The following is a 22,420-nucleotide window of genomic DNA, read 5'->3' as shown; positions in this document are numbered from 1 at the left end:
ACTGGCATTGAAATGTAAAGCACGTCATAAAAGGTACGCAAGTAAAGTTAAAGAACCTCAAATGTGTATTTTTTTTTACTTTTTACTACATACTGTATAAAGTAAAAAACCCTGATCTTCACAGTCACATGTTTCATTTTCTCTGTTTCTCCTCAGATTTATTTGAGGCCGTTTTTGTCACGTTGGTGCGACGACATTAACGCGTAAGTCGTTCCTGTGACTCGGACTCCTCCATGTTCCTCCTGTTTGGGACTCACTGATGGTTTCAGTGTATTCTCGTTTTTTTTCTTGCTTTTTTGTAAAAAAAATTGTATTTTTAGTCCTTTCTTTGTTATTTTTAGTTGTTGGTCAATTTTTTTATTTTTTTTTGTCACTTTTTTGTCAATGTTTTTCAGATTTTTTGTCAATTTCTGTCTTTTTTGCATTTTTTTATTTTTTTTTTGTACATTGTGTAAAATGTTGTCGTTTTTTGCATTTTTTGTCCTTTGTAGACGTGGTTCTTAATCCTGTGTTTTCTGTCCTCAGCTCTGACTCATGTTCCTCCTGCTGACGCTCGCGGCGGTGCTCGCTCTGCACGCAGGTCAGCCCTGGTCCTCACGGGGAACAAACGGGGAATAAACAGGGAACAAACAGGGAATAATCAGGGAATAAACAGGGAATAAACAGGGAATAAACGGGGAATAAACGTGGAATAAACAGTGGATAAACGGGGAATCCTGCCAGTGTGAAATGTGCCTGATGAATAACCTCGGTTTGTCTGTCCTCCAGGAGCGGCGCCTCAGGACCTCTCGGCCTGTCCCGTGGTTTACTTTGGGGAAACGTTCTCCAAAGTGGAAGTGAGTCCGAGTCATTGTTCCGTTCAAAGTCCTTCATTTGTCGCTTTCCTCGAGTAAAAGACGAGCGCTGGTCCTTTTCCCTCCGCAGATCGTCGAGGGGCAGGACAAGCCGCTGCTGTGTTTTTATGCCGACGGCGCCGAGAGCTATGGAGGAGACTGTATCGCTCTGACCCGCCCGGGAGAGGTCAGGGTCTCCACGGCCTCCGAGACCGACGGGACCGGGAAGTCCATCTGCGTCATGACCATCGATCGGGACGCGGTGAGTGGAAGAACATTATTGTTACTTTCTCAATGTCATTTTTGTGTCATTTTTGTTGTCCTTTTTTGTCTTTTTTTGTCATTTTTTTAGTCATTTGTTTGTCATTTTTTTGTCATTTTTTTGTCATTTTTTTGTCATTTTTTTGTAATTTTGTGTAATTTTTTGGTCAATTTTTTGTCCTTTTTTGTCCTTTTTTGTCTTTTTTTAGTCATTTTTCGTAATTTTTTTGTCATTTTTGTGTCATTTCTTTGTCATTTTTTGTCCTTTTTTTGTTCTTTTTTTGTCATTTTTTGTCATTTTTTGTCCTTTTTTTGTTCTTTTTTTAGTCATTTTTTAGTAATTTTTTTAGTCATTTTTTGTCTTTTTTTTGTCATTTTTTCGTCAATTTTTTGTAATTTTTTTGTAATTTTTTCGTAATTTTTTTGTCATTTTTTTAAAATTATTTTTTGTTATTTTTCCGTCATTTTTTGTCATTTTTTTTGTAATTTTGTGTAATTTTTTGGTCAATTTTTTGTCATTTTTTGTCTTTTTTTAGTCATTTTTCGTAATTTTTTTGTCATTTTTGTGTCATTTCTTTGTCATTTTTTGTCCTTTTTTTGTTCTTTTTTTAGTCATTTTTTAGTCATTTTTTAGTCATTTTTTAGTCCTTTTTTAGTCCTTTTTTAGTCATTTTTTAGTCAATTTTTCTGTTTAATTTAATTTAATAAAACATTTTTTTTTTTTCATTTTTTCACCCCAATTTCATTTTAAAATAGTTTTTCCCCTTTAATTTATTCATTTATAAAACTTTTTCACACATTCTTCCCTATTGTCCCAGCCCTTTAGTTCTTTTTTTCCAAATGCTTTTTTTCCCCAAATTTCCCCCATTTTATACATGTATATTTTTTTCTTCCATTTTTCCCAATTTTTATCCAGATTTTATTTTAGCCCAATTTTGTCGTCCTATTATTTTATATCGATCTTTGTCCAATTTTTTTCACAGAGTTTAACCCCTTAACTCCAGCCTGAACCGAGCACATTTCCTCCAGTTTGGCTTTACCCCAATCCAAAAGCTTCTGGAAAAAAGGTGTGAAAATAGAAACAAAACTGAGACGAAAACAAGGATGGAAATGTGACAAAAAAGTGAGAAAACTTTGACAAGAAAGTGACGAAAAATTGATGAAAAAGAGGCAAAAATGTCACAAGAAATTGACAAAAATATGACACAAAAACAAAAACAAAAAACAAAAATGTGATAAAAATGTGACAAAAAATTACAAAAATATGACAAAAAAAATAACAAAAAATTACAAAAATGTGATAAAAATGTGACAAAAAATGTGACAAAAAATGTGACAAAAAATGACAAAAATTCGATAAAAAATGACCAAAAAAATTACAAAAATGTGATAAAAATGTGACACAAAAATGCCAAAAAATTGACAAAAAATGGAGAAAAAAAATGACAAAAAAATGATTAAAAAATTGACGAAAAAATAAGAAAAATCAGACGTTAAACCCGGGCCTTTGTTGCTTGTTTTTCAGATAGCGTTCACCGTAAAACTGGAGTCGGACGGAAACAAAGGCACTCTGAAAATGGAGTCTATGATGTCGTCTGCGGTGAGTCACTCAGGACTAACAATACACATAATTATACATTTTATTTTTTGTGGTCGCCTCACAAACAGCATAAACACAGGATAAAACGCCCAATACAACACACGGCCCAGAAGGTCTTAAACAATCACAGAGTTGGGCGATATATCGATATTTAAGATACATCATTGGTCTCAAAATGGCCGCCTTAGCTTTGGGCGACGTCGCTGGAAACACGTTTATGGATCTGTGTCTGAAACAAAATGGCCGCCGTAGCTTTGTCGCTGGAAACACGTTGATGGATCTGTGTCTGAAACAAAATGGCCGCCGTAGCTTTGTCGCTGGAAACACGTTGATGGATCTGTGCCTGAAACAAAATGGCCGCCGTAGCTTTGTCGCTGGAAACACGTTGATGGATCTGTGTCTGAAACAAAATGGCCGCCGTAGCTTTGTCGCTGGAAACACACGTTTATGGATCTGTGTCTGAAAAAAATGGCCGCCGTAGCTTTGTCGCTGGAAACACGTTGATGGATCTGTGTCTGAAACAAAATGGCCGCCGTAGCTTTGTCGCTGGAAACACGTTTATGGATCTGTGTCTGAAACAAAATGGCCACCGTAGCTTTGTCGCTGGAAACACGTTTATGGATCTGTGTCTGAAACAAAATGGCCGCCGTAGCTTTGTCGCTGGAAACACACGTTTATGGATCTGTGTCTGAAACAAAATGGCCGCCGTAGCTTTGTCGCTGGAAACACGTTGATGGATCTGTGTCTGAAACAAAATGGCCGCCGTAGCTTTGTCGCTGGAAACACACGTTTATGGATCTGTGTCTGAAAAAAATGGCCGCCGTAGCTTTGTCGCTGGAAACACGTTGATGGATCTGTGTCTGAAACAAAATGGCCGCCGTAGCTTTGTCGCTGGAAACACGTTTATGGATCTGTGTCTGAAACAAAATGGCCACCGTAGCTTTGTCGCTGGAAACACGTTTATGGATCTGTGTCTGAAACAAAATGGCCGCCGTAGCTTTGTCGCTGGAAACACACGTTTATGGATCTGTGTCTGAAACAAAATGGCCGCCGTAGCTTTGTCGCTGGAAACACGTTGATGGATCTGTGCCTGAAACAAAATGGCCGCCGTAGCTTTGTCGCTGGAAACACGTTGATGGATCTGTGCCTGAAACAAAATGGCCGCCGTAGCTTTGTCGCTGGAAACATGTTTATGGATCTGTGTCTGAAACAAAATGGCCGCCGTAGCTTTGGGCGACGTCGCTGGAAACACGTTGATGGATCTGTGTCTGAAACAAAATGGCCGCCGTAGCTTTGTCGCTGGAAACACGTTGATGGATCTGTGCCTGAAACAAAATGGCCGCCGTAGCTTTGTCGCTGGAAACACGTTGATGGATCTGTGTCTGAAACAAAATGGCCGCCGTAGCTTTGTCGCTGGAAACACGTTGATGGATCTGTGTCTGAAACAAAATGGCCGCCGTAGCTTTGTCGCTGGAAACACACGTTTATGGATCTGTGTCTGAAACAAAATGGCCGCCGTAGCTTTGTCGCTGGAAACACACGTTTATGGATCTGTGTCTGAAACAAAATGGCCGCCGTAGCTTTGTCGCTGGAAACACGTTGATGGATCTGTGTGTGAAACCTCTGCAGACGCTGACGCTCTACACCGGAGAGAACGTGGTGTTGAAGACGGTGGAGTACGCCGGCAACAACGCGGTGACCGAGGACCTGACCGGCTGCAGACACGACGGTAACCGGGGAAACGAGCACCGAGAACGTCAAACTATCAGAGCCGATACTGAAAAAGTGTGATATCGGGCATCGGCTGCATTATCCAATACTGAGCCGATACCAGTTTAAACTCTCATTGAAAGTTCTCCCAATATCACCTGTAGCTATGATTAAGCAGGATGTAATATATTCAAAAGTCACTCCTACCTTAAGACAACTTTACATTAACGGTGTTGATTTTGAGAATTACAAATGTAACAACAAACATATAAGAAACTGTTTACTTAACGGTCAAACGAGCTCTATCTAAAGAGATTATATTCTTCAAGACTTTGGGAAGGAGATTGTAAAAAAGATTAGATACTTCAAATTCCCAGTCCTGCCAAAGATGAAAGAAATTCAATTTAAAATAATCTATCCAACTAGTAGTTTTTTTTAAAACAGAGATTTAAAATGGATGTAGGAAACTGTAGCTTTTGTGAAAGTGAACCAGAAGATTTAGATCTTTTTTGTTTGTGTGAAGTCGTCCTAAGGTTTTGGCTGGACCTTCAACAAAGGAACTCAGATTATCAATCTAACAATTAAAGATATACAATATGGGATTTTTTCGCAATAATCAATGATTTTGGTCTTATTATTTTGTTAAAGCAGCACTAAGTAACGTGTTTACCTTAATAAACCCTCCCCGTAGTCCCTGTGGGGATGATACAAGTGTTTATGGGATGATTGGAGGGTCTTTCATCGCCCCCTGGTGTCTCTGGACAGAAAACCATGTTTGCAACTTCACTGCCACCGGACCGGAGCCACCAATACACACTAATGTAATCAAGAAGAAGAAGCTAACATGCTAATGGGCAAAGCTAACTGCGGCTAACGTCACTTTAAACAGTATTTACAGCCAAGTTTGAGTGAAAAAAAAAAATCTCCATTGTATAATTGGATGCACAGTAACCCTCTGTCCCTTCGCCTTTACTGTCAGCGTAGTATTTACTCTCCAAGACAATTAATAAATTAAAAAATCGTAACTTGCTACGACACCTGCAGTTGCGCTTATGGCCTCTAGGGGGAAGAGTTACTTAGTACTGCTTTAAGCAAACATTATATACATGAAGACAAAACCTAACATTACTCACTGTGAGAATCAGGTCTTACATTAAGAGTTGTTGATCTTAGTTTTTCTTAAAATAAGAAAAAATATTCTTTGTCTAAAACTGAAGAAGATTCAAAAAGTTTTTCTTGTTCTTTCTTGAAAAATTAGCAAGTCTTTTAGCAAATACTGGATATCTGAGCAAGAAATGGCTAGATTTCATTTCCTAAAAGATAAAATAAGATTTTTTTTTCTCAAGAAAACATTATTACTGTTGAAAGAATTGGGAGGCTGGAGTGCTACTCGGATGTAAAAAGTTGTATAAGTTTAGTCTCTTGGATGCTCTTCAGTGCAGGGATTCGTTTCAGCAAAAAATCAAACAAACTGAGGCGCTCCAAAGGTAGAAATATTAAAAAGCCTTTATTTAAACATGGCTAGATTAGGCTGTGCAGAGGCAGCCATCTCGAGCTCGCCCTGAGGACGGCCTAGAGCCCAAACGCCATGTTTAAATAAAGACTTTTTAATATTTCTACCTTTGGAGTGCCTCAGTTTGTTTGATTTTTTGCTGAGACATTATTACTTTATGGGGAAAAAATAAGAACTTATTTCTTAAAGTAAGACATTTTTTACTTGCTTAGAATCCACTTTTTGTTTCAGGGGGGGTCCTGATGCCCCAGCAGAAGACCTGCACTGAGGGACTGAAGTACAAGGTCTGCTCCGCTGAGGGGAACCTGGAGGACGGGGACTGCTCCGGTCAGGGAGGGGTCTGCAGGATCGACCCCAGCTCCAAAGTCACACAGTAAGGAACCCTCAGCTCAGAGTGGGACGAGCGGAACATTCGTCTGTAATGTGCAGAGCCGTGGGAAGATGTGTTAGTTAGGGGGCGCTGAGGGACAAAATGTACCCCCCAAAATACTTTTTCTGTGCTTAAATCCTATTGATTAACCTCTTAACTCCCGCCTGAACTGAGAGCATTTTCTCCAGTTCAGCTTTACCCAAATCCTGTAGGCCAGTGTGACGCCTCATTTGAAAGACCGACAAAACTAAATGGATCTTTTTCCTCACGGCCGGGTTTTTTTCATCACTTTTTTTGTCGGGCAGTCGACTCATTTTGGCAAATTTTCGGGAGTTTTTTGTCACCTTTTCGTCAAATTATTCACATTTTATTTGGCAAATTCGTATCACTTTTTCGTCCATTTTTTCTCAATTTTTCATCAAATTTTTTCTCACTTTTTCGTCAATTTTTTCGTCAAATTTTTGTCAAATTTTCGTCCATTTTTAATCATATTTTTGTCATTTTTTGTTAATTTTTTGTCACTTTTTCGTCCATTTTTTCTAAATTTTTCATCAATTTTTTTTTCACTTTTTTTTCCATTTTTTGTCACTTTTTCGTCAATTTTTTCTCACATTTTTGTCAATTTTTCGTCCATTTTTAATACTATTTTTTTGCCATTTTTTGTCAAATTTTTTGTCATTTTTTTGTCATTTTTTCATCAATTTTTTGTCACTTTTTTGTCACTTTTTTGTCAGTGTGTTTTCTCACTTTTTTCACATTTCCATCATTGTTTTCGTCTCAGTTTTGTCGCTATTTTCACACCTTTTTTCCAGAAGCTTTCGGATTGGGGTAAAGCTGGAGAAAATGTGCTCGGTTCAGGCGGGAGTTAAGGGGTTAATATGGCCTGCAGTTCACAAACTATCCACCAGGGGCTGCTGCAGCGCCCTCAGCACCCTGGGTTCCCACGGCCTTGGTAATGTGTGTGTGTGTGTGCAGGTGCATGCAGGCGCGGCGCTGTGCTCTGGTGGGGCCCATGGTGGTGGACTTCACGGGGGCCAAGGGGCGTGTCCCGGACCTCTGCAGCTACACCCTGCTGACGACGCCCAGCTTCTCCTTCAAGGCGGAGCTCAGAGACCGACTCCGCACCGACGTGGGCTTCCTCCACCGCCTGAACCTCACCCTCACCGACCAAGAAGAAACCACCGTCTACACCATCGGACCGGGCCTCCAAGTCCAGGTGAGACGCCCACACTGTTTAGACCCCGCCTCCAGGTCCAGGTGAGACGCCCACACCGTTTAGACCCCGCCTCCAGGTCTGAAAGTCTCGCAGCCTCGAAAAAGGCACAAAAACATGACAAAAATGCAGCGACAACGTGACAAAAAGCTACCGTCACTTTTCTAGATTGTAGCTTTCAAATGAGGCATTACAGTGTTGCTCTCCAGTCAAGAAGCTTTTAGATTTGGGTAAAGCCGAACTGGAGAAAATGCTCTCGGTTAAGGCGGGGATTTTTGTCATCTTTTTTGTTGGATTTTAGTCTTTTTTTTGTTGGATTTTTGTCTTTTTTTTGTTTGATTTTTGTCTTTTTTTTGTTTGATTTTTGTCACTTTTTTGTTTGATTTTTGTCATTTTTTTGTTGCATTTTTGTCATTTTTTTGTTGCATTTTTGTCATTTTTTTGTTGCATTTTTGTCGTTTTTTGCTGGATTTTTGTCACTTTTTTGTTTGATTTTTGTCATTTTTTTGTTGGATTTTTGTCATTTTTTTGTTGCATTTTTGTCATTTTTTTGTTTGATTTTTGTCTTTTTTTTGTTGGACTTTTTGTCTTTTTTTTGCTGGATTTTTGTCATTTTTTTGTTGGATTTTTGTCATTTTTTTGCTGGATTTTTGTTTTTCTCATTTTTGTCGCTTTTTTTGGGTCATTTTTACGTCTGAAGAATAAACTCTCCTCCTCGTCTCTTCTGCAGATCCTAAATCCTTGAATCAGTTTCATTTTCACCGTTTACATTCCACAAAAGTTCACTCAACATCTTGTTCTATCATCTGTGTTAGCGTCACAGCGCCTCACACAGGCCTGGAGGATGAATCGCGCCGTGTTCACACACCTGAGTCGACCCGTGTGGACGCTCACGTTTACTGAGGCTGGAGCTGGCGCCTCCTGGTGGTCGCCGTGTCTCACAAACCTCTGCTCCACAGAAAGACGACTCTCCGGTGGAGCTCGGGGCGCAGGCGGAGGACGGCGCCCCCTCCTTCGCGCTCAACGGCGCCTCCTGGATGTTGATCAAAGTTCCCTTTAAAGGAGACTCCGTCCTCGCGGCGTACGACGGGAACGCCGTGGTTTCCTTCTCCGCGTTCGAGGGTGAGACGCTGCTCTTTATACTCGACTTTCACACCAGAGTGAAGGATCTCGTTTCGTTTTTGAGCCTGGAAAGTGTGGAGATGTTGGAAACACCAGGGGGCGACACGGTGTTTCCACCAGGGGGCGACACGGTGTTTCCACCAGGGGGCGACACGGTGTTTCCACCAGGGGGCGACAGGTGTTTCCACCAGGGGGCGACACGGTGTTTCTACAAACTTTACTAAAAAATATCCTGACATTTTCAGAGGCAGAGGCGACGTCTTCCCCGTTTGAAGGTTTGTGCAAAGACGTCAGCAAAGTGGAGGAAGAGCGCGATGACGAGAACAGCCCCGAGAGGTACTCGCTAAGCTACTACTACTGCTACTACTGCTACTGCTGCTGCTACTGCTACTGTTACTACTGCTACTTCTACTACTATTACTACTACTGCTACTGCTACTACTACTATTGCTGCTGCTGCTACTACTGCTACTACTACAACTACCACTGCTACTAGCAGTGGTAGCAGTAGCAGTGGTAGCAGTAGTAGTAGCAGTAGTAGCAGTAGTTGTAGTAGTAGTAGTAGCAGTAGTCTGCCACTACTACTACTATTGCTGCTGCTACTACTCCTACTGCTACTACTGCTACTACTGCCACTACTACTGCTACTACTGCTACTACTGCTACCACTGCTACTAGCAGTGGTGGTAGTAGTAGTAGCAGCAGTCTGCCACTACTACTACTATTGCTGCTGCTGCTGCTGCTACTACTACTACTACTACCACCACTGCTAGTAGCAGTGGTGGTAGTAGTAGTAGCAGCAGTCTGCCACTACTACTACTATTGCTGCTGCTGCTGCTGCTACTACTACTACTACTACCACCACTGCTAGTAGCAGTGGTGGTAGTAGTAGTAGCAGCAGTCTGCCACTACTACTACTACTACTATTGCTGCTGCTGCTGCTGCTACTACTAGCAGTAGTAGTGGCAGTCTACTACTACTACTACTACCACCACTGCTAGTAGCAGTGGTGGTAGTAGTAGTAGTAGCAGCAGTCTGCCACTACTACTACTATTGCTGCTGCTGCTGCTGCTAATACTAGCAGTAGTAGTGGCAGTCTACTACTACTACTACTACCACCACTGCTACTAGCAGTGGTGGTAGTAGTAGTAGTAGCAGTAGTTGTAGTAGTGGCATACTACTGCTACTACTATTGCTGCTGCTACCACCACCACTGCTAGTAGCAGTCTACTACTACTACTACTACCACTACTACTACTGCTGCTACTACTACTACTACTACTACTACTACTACTACTACTACTACTACTACTACTACACACCCCCAGCCTCCCCCACACACCTACACCCCGCCCACACCAGTGTTTCCCTCACACACTCCCACAACGTTCCCTGAATCCTCTTCAATGATCTTTTCTGTGTTTGTTCCTGAGTCAGAGCTGAACCTGTCGCTCTCTGTCGCCCCCCAGCTGTGAGGAGGTGCAGGAGCAGCCGGAGGACGAGTCCATCGACTGCCCGGCGAGGACCAAGCTGTGAGTAACCGACCCACCAGCTACACTCACACCGTGGGAGTCGCCCGCCCTGTACGTCTGCTTCTGTTTCCGCAGGTGTGATGATCTTCTGTCTGAGGACGTCGTCAGCGGCTGCTCGGGATTATCCAACTACCGGAGCGCCTTTAAGGACGCCTGTGTGGAGCTCCAGTGCAAGTACCCCGAGGACAACCTCTGCTCCTTCATCGGGGGCCTGTCCAACCTGTGTGACGCTCAGACGGGCGGCGCCTCCCAGGAGAGCGCCCGGTGCGGTACGTATACGGTGCCCTAAAGCAGTGGTTCTCAAGCTTTTGGAGCCGCGACACCCATTGTAGCAGGTAAAGGGGTTCGTGACCCCCCAAAAAGTGAGAAAAATTTGACGAAAAAGGGAGAAAAAATGGACGAAAAATTGAGAAAAAATGGACAAAAAATTGACAAAAAGTGATAAGAATTTGACCCAAAAAATCGAAACATTTGACAAAAAAATGACAAACATTTGTCAAAAAAGTGAGAAAAAATTGACAAAAAAGTGAGAAAAAATTGATGAAAAATTGAGAAAAAATGGACAAAAAAATGGACAAAAAGTGATAAGAATTTGACCAAAAAAATAGAAAAATTTGACAAAATGTGACAAAAATGTACAAAAAAATGCCAAAAATTTGTCAAAAAAGTGAGAAAAAATGGACGAATTTTTTTCTTTAAAATGACGAAAAATTGAGGAAAAAATGGACAAAAAATTGTCAAAAAGTGATAAGAATTTGACCAAAAAAATCGAAAAATTGGACAAAAAAGTGACAAAAATGTACAAAAAATGACAAAAAATTGACAAAAAAGTGAGAAAAAATTGACAAAAAAGTGAGAAAAATTTGACTAAAAAATGACAAAAATTTGACAAAAAAGTGAGAAAAAATGGACGAAAAATTGAGAAAAAAATGGACAAAAAGTGATAAGAATTTGACCAAAAAAAAAGACAAAAATGACAAAAAATGTTCAAAAAATGTACAAAAAAAAAAGACAAAAAATTGACAAAAAAAAGTGAGAAAAAATGGACGCCCGTCTGAGCCAATGGCCGCTGGCTGCTCTGCTTTTTGACCACAAACGTGGGGGCCGCCATTGCTCCGCCGTTGCTGCAGTACCTCCATATCGCCGCTAGGCCCCCATTGAAAAGCATTGGACTTTAGACACGTTAAAAAACTACTTTAAAGCCTGGTTTCAATTGTTTCAACGCTAGACTAGGCTAGATCTTCCTCCTGAGATAACGCTGGGTTAATAATAATATATGAAACCAGGCTGGTTTTCGTAATATGATTTTTTGAAATCTCGTATTTAACGAGGCTCGGACTGTTAGCATTGGAGCAGCGCGAGCTACACGTCACGCAAGGGCCGAGTCTACGGTGAAAATCCCGCCCGTATGACCTTTTTAGGAACATGCTTCGTCAGAGCTGGGGAGGGGGAGCCTGTAAATCCGCCATGAATTGCCCCACGACCGTGGTCAATCTGGTAAACGGGGAGGAGTGAGCATAAGACGTCCATTATTTTCTACAGTCTATGGTCTGAGCGTCCAACCTGTGTGACGCTCAGACGGGCGGCGCCTCCCAGGAGAGCGCCCGGTGCGGTACGTATACGGTGCCCTAAAGCAGTGGTTCTCAAGCTTTTGGAGCCGCGACCCCCATTGTAACAGGTAAAGGGGTTCGTGACCCCCCAAAAAGTGAGAAAAATTTGACAAAAAAGGGAGAAAAAATGGACAAAAAATTGAGAAAAAATGGACAAAAAATGGACAAAAAGTGATAAGAATTTGACCAAAAAAATTGAAAAAAATGACAAAAAAGTGGGAAAAAATGGACGAAAAATGGACAAAAATTTGACAAAAAAGTGACAAAAATGTACAAAAAAATGGACGAAAAATTGGACAAAAAATGGACAAAAAATGGACAAAAAATGGACAAAAAGTGATAAGAATTTGACCAAAAAAATCGAAAAATTTGACAAAAAAGTGACAAAAATGTACAAAAAAATGACAAAAAATAGACAAAAAAGTGAGAAAAAAATTGACGAAAAATTGAGAAAAAATTGACTAAAAATGATAAGAATTTGACCAAAAAAATCGAAAAATTTGACAAAAATGTACCAAAAAAATGACAAAAAATTGACAAAAAGTGATAAGAATTTGACCCAAAAAATCGAAACATTTGACAAAAAAATGACAAACATTTGTCAAAAAAGTGAGAAAAAATTGACAAAAAAGTGAGAAAAAAATTGATGAAAAATTGAGAAAAAATGGACAAAAAAATGGACAAAAAGTGATAAGAATTTGACCAAAAAAATAGAAAAATTTGACAAAATGTGACAAAAATGTACAAAAAAATGCCAAAAATTTGTCAAAAAAGTGAGAAAAAATGGACGAATTTTTTTCTTTAAAATGACGAAAAATTGAGGAAAAAATGGACAAAAAATTGTCAAAAAGTGATAAGAATTTGACCAAAAAAATCGAAAAATTGGACAAAAAAGTGACAAAAATGTACAAAAAATGACAAAAAATTGACAAAAAAGTGAGAAAAAATTGACAAAAAAGTGAGAAAAATTTGACTAAAAAATGACAAAAATTTGACAAAAAAGTGAGAAAAAATGGACGAAAAATTGAGAAAAAAATGGACAAAAAGTGATAAGAATTTGACCAAAAAAAAAGACAAAAATGACAAAAAATGTTCAAAAAATGTACAAAAAAAAAAGACAAAAAATTGACAAAAAAAAGTGAGAAAAAATGGACGCCCGTCTGAGCCAATGGCCGCTGGCTGCTCTGCTTTTTGACCACAAACGTGGGGGCCGCCATTGCTCCGCCGTTGCTGCAGTACCTCCATATCGCCGCTAGGCCCCCATTGAAAAGCATTGGACTTTAGACACGTTAAAAACTACTTTAAAGCCTGGTTTCAATTGTTTCAACGCTAGACTAGGCTAGATCTTCCTCCTGAGATAACGCTGGGTTAATAATAATATATGAAACCAGGCTGGTTTTCGTAATATGATTTTTTGAAATCTCGTATTTAACGAGGCTCGGACTGTTAGCATTGGAGCAGCGCGAGCTACACGTCACGCAAGGGCCGAGTCTACGGTGAAAATCCCGCCCGTATGACCTTTTTAGGAACATGCTTCGTCAGAGCTGGGGAGGGGGAGCCTGTAAATCCGCCATGAATTGCCCCACGACCGTGGTCAATCTGGTAAACGGGGAGGAGTGAGCATAAGACGTCCATTATTTTCTACAGTCTATGGTCTGAGCGTCCAACCTGTGTGACGCTCAGACGGGCGGCGCCTCCCAGGAGAGCGCCCGGTGCGGTACGTATACGGTGCCCTAAAGCAGTGGTTCTCAAGCTTTTGGAGCCGCGACCCCCATTGTAACAGGTAAAGGGGTTCGTGACCCCCCAAAAAGTGAGAAAAATTTGACAAAAAAGGGAGAAAAAATGGACAAAAAATTGAGAAAAAATGGACAAAAAATGGACAAAAAGTGATAAGAATTTGACCAAAAAAATTGAAAAAAATGACAAAAAAGTGGGAAAAAATGGACGAAAAATGGACAAAAATTTGACAAAAAAGTGACAAAAATGTACAAAAAAATGGACGAAAAATTGGACAAAAAATGGACAAAAAATGGACAAAAAATGGACAAAAAGTGATAAGAATTTGACCAAAAAAATCGAAAAATTTGACAAAAAAGTGACAAAAATGTACAAAAAAATGACAAAAAATAGACAAAAAAGTGAGAAAAAAATTGACGAAAAATTGAGAAAAAATTGACTAAAAATGATAAGAATTTGACCAAAAAAATCGAAAAATTTGACAAAAATGTACCAAAAAAATGACAAAAAATTGACCAAAAAAGTTAGAAAAAAGGGACGAAAAATGGAGAAAAAATGGACGACTTGTCAATAAACAAAAAACAAAAAAAAACAAATGGCTGAAATAAAATTCATGAAACTATGAACAAATAATGTCCCTCTGGTACAACAGCAAACACATGATGCTACAATAAAACATTAGTGTTTGCTAACGAAAATATGTATATTTTATCTAAATGATCTGGCGACCCCCCAAATGTGTCTCGCGACCCCCAGGTTGAAAACCACTGCCCTAAAGGAGCGCCCGGTGACTGACAGTTTTTTTCCCGTTGGCAGCGGGGCACGGCTGTGGGAGCGCCCTCTGCAGGGACTCGGAGTTCTGCCAGGCGTCGCGCTGCAGGTGCAGAGCTCACGTCCTCAAAGCCTTCAACGACAGAGGTACGAGTCATTTTACCACATCCGGGTACTCTCATGTCTCAGGGAACGGGACGCTCCCGATTCAAAAGGAAATAGGACGAAAAGAGAAACTTAGTCGGATGATAATGATGATGAATTTAGCCCATAATAACCCCATAATGACTCCACAACGGCCCCACAACAGCCCCACAATAGCCCCATAACTACCCCATAACAGCCCCATAATGGCCCCACAACGACCCCATAACGACCCCACAACAGCCCCACAATAGCCCCATAACGACCCCACAACGACCCCACAACGGCCCCATAACGACCCCACAACGGCCCCACAACAGCCCCACAACGACCCCATAACGACCCCACAACAGCCCCACAATAGCCCCATAACGACCCCACAACGACCCCACAACGGCCCCATAACGACCCCACAACGGCCCCACAACAGCCCCACAACGACCCCATAACGACCCCACAACAGCCCCACAATAGCCCCATAACGACCCCACAACGGCCCCACAATGACTCCACAATGACTCCACAATGACCCCACAATGACCCCATAAAAGCCCCATAATGACCCCATAACGACCCCATAACGACCCCACAATGACTCCACAATGACCCCACAATGACCCCACAATAGCCCCACAATGACTCCACAATGACCCCACAATGACCCCACAATGACTCCACAATGACCCCACAATGACTCCACAATGACCCCACAATGACCCCACAATGACCCCACAATGACCCCACAATAGCCCCACAATGACTCCACAATGACTCCACAATGACCCCACAATGACCCCACAATGACCCCACAATAGCCCCACAATGACCCCACAATGACCCCACAATGACCCCACAATGACCCCACAATGACCCCACAATGACCCCACAATGACCCCACAATAGCCCCACAATAGCCCCACAATAACCCCACAATAGCCCCACAATAACCCCACAATAGCCCCACAATGACCCCACAATAGCCCCACAATGACCCCACAATGACCCCACAATGACCCCACAATAGCCCCACAATAGCCCCACAATAACCCCACAATGACCCCACAATAGCCCCACAATGACCCCACAATGACCCCACAATAGCCCCACAATGACCCCACAATGACCCCACAATGACCCCACAATGACCCCACAATGACCCCACAATGACCCCACAATGGCCCCACAATGACCCCACAATAGCCCCACAATAGCCCCACAATAACCCCACAATAGCCCCACAATAACCCCACAATAGCCCCACAATAGCCCCACAATAACCCCACAATAGCCCCATAATGGCCCCATAATGGCCCCATAATGGCCCCATAATGGCCCCATAACGACCCCATAATAACCCCATAATAACCCTGTTATAACCCCTGTGGTGACCCCATTATCTGCCGCAGACACTGTGTGTGAAGAGCAGAAGGCCTCGGTCTCGGTTCCTCTCTGTCTTCTGACGGAGAAGTCCCTGGACGAGGAAGACCTCCATCTGAACGAGGACGGGGACACCTGCAAAGGAACCCTGGACGAGGCGACGGAGAGCCTCGTCTTCAGCTTCGACCACGAGGCAAAGTGCGGCACCGAGGTCAAGGTGAGGCTCAGAGGCGGGTCCCGGAGATCCTCAGTCTCCCCTGGTTCTGACCGGGTGGTTCTACTGAGGTTCTACTGCGGGTTCTCCTCCTTTGTGCAGGTGGGGGAGGACAGGATCGAGTACCACAACCAAGTCCAGTTTGACTCCAGCTCTGGGTCCGGAGTCGTGTCCAGGAAGTCGTCGTTCAGTCTGGGCTTCTCCTGTTTCTACAGCCAACCAGCGCTGAAGACCATCAGCTTCAAGACCAAAGGAGCGTCAGTATCTGCTACTACGAATACAAATACTACGAATACTTATACTACAACTGCTGCGTTGCAAGTGTGAGTCTGTAACAAGGCCGTGGGAACCCAGGGTGCTGAGGGCGCTGCAGCAGCCCCTGGTGGACAGTTTGTGAACTGCAGGCAATATTAACCACTTAACTCCCGCCTGAACCGAGCACATTTTCTCCAGTTTGGCTTTACCCCAATCCAAAAGCTTCTGGAGAAAAGGTGAGAAAATAGCAACAAAACTGAGACGAAAACAAGGAAGGAAATGTGACAAAAAAGTGAGAAAAATTTGACAAAAAATTGAGGAAAAAATGGACGAAAAAGTGAGAAAAAATGGAGAAAAAATGACAAAAAATGGAGAAAAATTTGACAAAAAATGTGAATAATTTGACGGAAAATTGAGAAAAAATTGACGAAAAATGGAGGAAAAAATGACAAAAAATGACAAAAATTGACAAAAATTTGACGAAAAATTGAGAAAAAATGGACGAAAACGTGATAAGAATTTGACAAAAAAATGCGAATAATTTGACGAAAAAGTGACAAAAAAATTAGAAAAATTGACAAAAATTTTACAAAAACGTGAGAAACATTTGACGAAAAATTTGACTAAAATGGAGAAAAAATGGACGAAAAAGTGCTAAGAATTTGACAAAAAAAATGCGAATGTGACGAAAAAGTGACAAAAAATGACAAAAAAATGACAAATTGACAAAAATTTGACAAAAAAATGAGAAAAATTGGACGAAAAAGTGAAAAAAAAATGGATGAAAAATTTGACAAAATGTTGACAAATTGGACAAAAAAAATGCGAATAATTTGATGAAAAAGTGACAATTTTTTTTTTTTCAAATGACAAAAATTGACAAAAATTTGAGAAAAAAGTGAGAAAAAATTTACGAAAAATGGAGAAAAAAGGGACAAAAACGTGATAAAAGTTTGACAAAAAAATGCGAATAATTTGACGAAAAAGTCTCGAAAATGTGACCAAAACGAGACGACTGCCCAACAAAAAAAGTGCTGAAAAAAAATCTGACGTGAGGAAAAAGATCAGTTTAGTTTTGTAGGTCTTTCAAATGAGGCGTTACACTGGCCTACAGGATTTGGGTAAAGCTGAACTGGAGAAAATGCTCTCGGTTCAGGCGGGAGTTAAGAGGTTAATCAATAAGATTTATCCACAGAAAAAGTATTTTGGGGGTAAATTTTGTCCCTCAGCGCCCCCTAACTAACACATCTTCCCACGGCTCTGGTCTGTAAAGTGTGAGTCTGTGAAACTCTTTAAGCGCCGGGTGTTCCTCTCGTAGGGAAGCTCTTTAAACGCCGGGTGTTCCTCTCGTAGGGAAACTCTTTAAACGACGGGTGTTCCTCTCGTAGGGAAACTCTTTAAACGCCGGGTGTTCCTCTCGTAGGGAAACTCTTTAAACGACGGGTGTTCCTCTCGTAGGGAAACTCTTTAAACGCCGGGTGTTCCTCTCGTAGGGAAACTCTTTAAACGACGGGTGTTCCTCTCGTAGGGAAACTCTTTAAACGCCGGGTGTTCCTCTCGTAGGGAAACTCTTTAAACGACGGGTGTTCCTCTCGTAGGGAAACTCTTTAAACGCCGGGTGTTCCTCTCGTAGGGAAACTCTTTAAACGCCGGGTGTTCCTCTCGTAGGGAAACTCTTTAAACGCCGGGTGTTCCTCTCGTAGGGAGACTCTTTAAACGCCGGGTGTTCCTCTCGTAGTGAAACTCTTTAAACGCCGGGTGTTCCTCTCGTAGGGAGGGTCTGCAGGCGGCGATCAAAGGTTCGTGGCCGTACGAAGTCAAAGTGGGGATGTTCTCGGACAAGCAGCTGACGAAGCCCATCGACTTCAGCAAGGGCGTCCGGAGGAACAAGATGATCTACATCTCCATGGAAACGGACGGCCTGGACGGGGCGCTGCTCCTCATGAAGGCCGACGACTGCTACGCCACGGACCAGGAGGGGACGGGGGGCCTCAAGCACCCACTCATCTCCGGGGGGTAAGAAGTACTGCTACTACTGCAACTACTACTGCAACTACTACCACGGACCAGGAGGGGACCGGGGGGCTCAAGCACCCGCTCATCTCCGGGGGGTAAGAAGTACTGCTACTACTGCAACTACTACTGCAACTACTACTGCAACTACTACTGCAACTACTACTGCAACTACTACTGCCACGGACCAGGAGGGGACGGGGGGGCTCAAGCACCCGCTCATCTCCGGGGGGTAAGAAGTACTACTACTACTACTACTACTACCACGGACCAGGAGGGGACGGGGGGGCTAAAGCACCCGCTCATCTCCGGGGGGTAAGAAGTACTGCTACTACTGCAACTACTACTGCAACTACTTCTAAAACTACTACTAAAACTACTACTACCTCGGGGAGACTGGAGGACAAAATGTGAATAATTTGACGAAAAAGTGACAAAAAATTGAGAAAAAAAATGACAAAAATGGACAAAAATTTGACGAAAAATTTAGAAAAAAGTGAGAAAAATTTGACAAAAAATTGTGAATAATTTGACGAAAAAGTGAAAAAAAATTACAAAAATTGACAAAAATTTGAGAAAGAAATTTGAGAAAAAATTGAGGAAAAAAGGTACAAAAACGTGATAAGAATAAAAAAAAAAAAAATGTGAATTTGACGAAAAAGTGACAACATTTTTTGAAAAAAATGACAAAAAAATGGACAAAAATTTGACGAAAAAATTGAGAAAAAATGCGAATAGTTTGATGAAAAAGTGATAAAAAATTTACAAAAAATGACAAAAATGGATGAATGTAAGAAGTACTACTACTACTGCAGCTACTACTACAACTACTACTGCAGCTACTACTACAACTACTACTGCAACTACTACAACAACTATTACTACCACGGGGAGACTGGACGACACAAGTACTCGCTCAGCTCCGGAGGGTAACATCATAAATATGCAAAAACGAGCGACAAACATCTCAAACTAACCCCGGTCTGACCCCGGTCTAACCCGGTCTATCCCGGTCTGACCCCGGTCTCACCCCGGTCTCTCCCCGGTCTAACCCCGGTCTATCCCCGGTCTGACCCCGGTCTAACCCGGTCTGGTCCGCAGGTGTGGGAACTCCCAGGACAGCACCATCAAAGTGTTCCCGGCGAAGAACAACAAAGGAACCGTGATGAGGATCAAGATGTTCCAGTTCAAAGGCAAGAAGAACGTCTTCCTCAAGTGCAAGATGAAGCTCTGTGTGGCCTCCAGCCCGGGCTGCCAGCCGGTAAGACCCGGACTGAACCCGGACTGGACCAGGACTATACCAGGACTGAACCAGGACTGAACCAGAGACTGAACCAGGACTGAACCCAGACTAAAGATGAAGCTCTGTGTGGCCTCCAGCCCGGGCTGCCAGCCGGTAAGACCCGGACTGAACCCGGACTGAACCAGGACTGAACCAGGACTGAACCAGGACTGAACCAGGACTAAACCAGGACTGAACCGGGACTAGACCAGGACTGAACCAGGACTGAACCAGGACTAAACCAGGACTGAACCGGGACTAGACCAGGACTGAACCAGAGACTGAACCAGGGACAAAACCCAGACTAAAGATGAAGCTCTGTGTGGCCTCCAGCCCGGGCTGCAAACCGGTAAGACCCGGACTGAACCCGGACTGAACCAGGACTAAACCCAGACTAAACCAGGACTGAACCAGGACTGAACCCGGACTAAACTGGGACTGAACCCGGACTAAACTGGGACTGAACCCGGACTAAACTGGGACTGAACCCGGACTAAACCAGAACTGAACTGAGACCAAACCAGGACCAAACCGGGGCAAAATTGGGACCAAACTGGGACCAAACTGGGGCTAAACTGGGACCAATCAGGACTGAACCAGGGACAAAACCCAGACAAAAACATGGACAAAACCCAGGACTAAACCGGGACTGAACTGGGACTGAACCAGGACCAAACTGGGACCAAATCAGGACTGAACCAGGACTCAACTGGTACCAAACCATGGAGTAAACCAGGGACAAAACCCAGACAAAAACAAGGACAAAACCCAGGGCTAAACCCAGGACTAAACCCAGGACTAAACCCAGGACTAAACCCAGGACTAAACCCGGGACTAAACCAGGACTGAAATGGGACCAAACTGGGGCTAAACTGGGACTAAACTGGGACCAATCAGGACTAAACCAGGACTGAACTGGGACAAAACAAGGACCAAACCGGGCCTAAATTGGGACTGAACTGGGACCAATCAGGACTGAACCAGGGACAAAACCCAGACAAAAACTGGACCAAACCAGGACTGAACCTGGACTAAACCAGGGACTAAATTAGGACTGAACCAGGAACAGACCAGGGACCAAACCAGGACTAAACCAGGGACTAAACTAGAACCGAAATGGGACCAATGTGGGGCTAAACTGGGACCAACCTGGACCAAACCTGGACCAAACCTGGACCAAACCTGGACCAAGCTGGGACTGAAATGCGACCAAACCTGATTCTGATTCCTTAAATCCTTAAATCCTTGAATCTTTTCCAGGACTGTGACTCCGCTGACTCCGGTAACAGGAAGCGGCGCCGCTCGGTGGAGACTCACATGATCGACGAAGACGACGCCGGATACTTCGTCCTGCGTCTGTGAGCCAGGTCTGTGAGCCAGGTCTGTAAGCCAGGTCTGCCCCGGCTGAATTACTGTCGTACTAAAGTCCTAACCCAGCTCTAAGTCTCTGTTTGCTCCACAGGTGACCACAGGTGACCACAGGTGACCACAGGTGACCACAGCGCCCCCTGGCTGCGTTCAGACGCTCCGACTTTCACTGTTTTTCCTCCTTTACTTATGAATATTAAATAGTGGGTTGTTTTACGGCTCTGTGTGAAGTCGGCTCCTCAGACCGTTTGCTCGCGCTCAGTCCAGAGTGAACAGGTCAAGATAGAAGCTACCAAGCTCTTCCACGTTTTCCCTATTTAAATATGGTTACGTGAAGTGTTCCACTACAAAGTATAATTACACACAATTAAACAATGTGGATTTTCTAAGCGGATAAAAGGGGGGACTATATATTGTAAAGCAGTGGTTCTCAACCTGGGGGTCGCGAGACAAATTTGGGGGGTCGCCAGATCATTTAGATAAAATATACATATTTTCAATAGCAAACAAGCTAATGTTTTATTGTAGCATGTGTTTGCTGTTGTACCAGACGGACATTATTTGTTCGTAGTGTCATGAATTTTATTTCAGCCATTTGTTTTTGTTTTTTTTTTGTTTATTGACAAGTCAGGTACATTTTTTGTCACTTTTTCGTCCATTTTTTAGATTTTTTTTGGTCAAATTTTTCTCACTTGTTTGTCAAATTTTTGTCAATTTTTTTGTCAATTTTTTTTATTTTTTTTGGTCAAATTTTTCTCACTTTTTTGTCAAATTTTTGTCAATTTTTTCACATTTTCCTCCTTGTTTTGTCTCAGTTTTGTCGCTAAAATCCCCCCCAAAAAATAAAATAAAAAAATTAACCCCCCGAAAAAAAAAAGAGAAATTAAAAGACATGGAAAAAAATAAATAATAATAATAGTAATAATAATAAGTAAATAAAAAAATAAAATGTGGTCCTATAAACAACATTATGAGAACTAATCTCCACTATTTAACAACAGCCCGGGTGGGGGGTCACGAACCCCTTTACCTGTTACAATGGGGGTCGCGGCTCCAAAAGGTTGAGAACCACTGTTGTAAGGCGTAATAATACCAGGAGTAGTTTGGCATCCGCGCAGTAAAGTGAAGATTACTGTGCAGTAATCTTCACTTTACTGCGCAGTAAAGTGAAGATTACTGCACAGTAATCTTCACTTTACTGCGCAGTAAAGTGAAGATTACTGTGCGGATTTCGAAAAGCAGACTTGCATTATTTTCCCTTCACATTTCACGTGCGGCGGCTCGTGCTTTTGCCCGACATAAAAACATAAAAACAAACGGCGCTGTGTGATGATGTCATCAGGCCGCGCCGCTCAGTTTGCTTGCGCAGGTGTGAGGGCCGGCCAGCAGGGGGCGGGCCTGACGTTGCCGACCCCTGATCCGGCGAGTCAGGCTAAACTAACCCAGCCGTAAACCCTGAGGACGTTTTACAGAAGGCGAGTTATCGAGATCCACG

The 22,420-nt window shown here is 42.6% G+C and overlaps 1 protein-coding gene across 1 annotated transcript; it reads left to right on the top strand.

Moving 5' to 3' along the window:
- Positions 1-1,074: 1,074 nt before the first annotated feature.
- LOC306981601 (uncharacterized protein) lies at positions 1,075-20,919 on the top strand (the record flags this gene model as incomplete). The annotated part of the gene is made up of 15 exons (XM_079581210.1): positions 1,075-1,095; positions 2,620-2,694; positions 4,324-4,423; positions 6,149-6,290; positions 7,263-7,503; positions 8,460-8,622; positions 8,868-8,958; positions 10,092-10,154; positions 10,230-10,423; positions 14,318-14,419; positions 15,823-16,010; positions 16,110-16,264; positions 18,036-18,278; positions 19,377-19,536; positions 20,818-20,919. 15 exons carry the CDS (start codon positions 1,075-1,077, stop codon positions 20,917-20,919), a joined length of 2,040 nt encoding a protein of 679 aa, XP_079437336.1.
- Positions 20,920-22,420: the final 1,501 nt, after the last annotated feature.

This window comes from Gobius niger, assembly GCF_951799975.1.
Source record: "Gobius niger genome assembly, chromosome: 22".
In the NCBI taxonomy this organism is placed as follows: domain Eukaryota; kingdom Metazoa; phylum Chordata; class Actinopteri; order Gobiiformes; family Gobiidae; genus Gobius; species Gobius niger.
The sequence above is the reverse complement of the archived record's forward strand: the minus strand, read 5'-3'. Positions and strand labels throughout refer to the sequence as shown.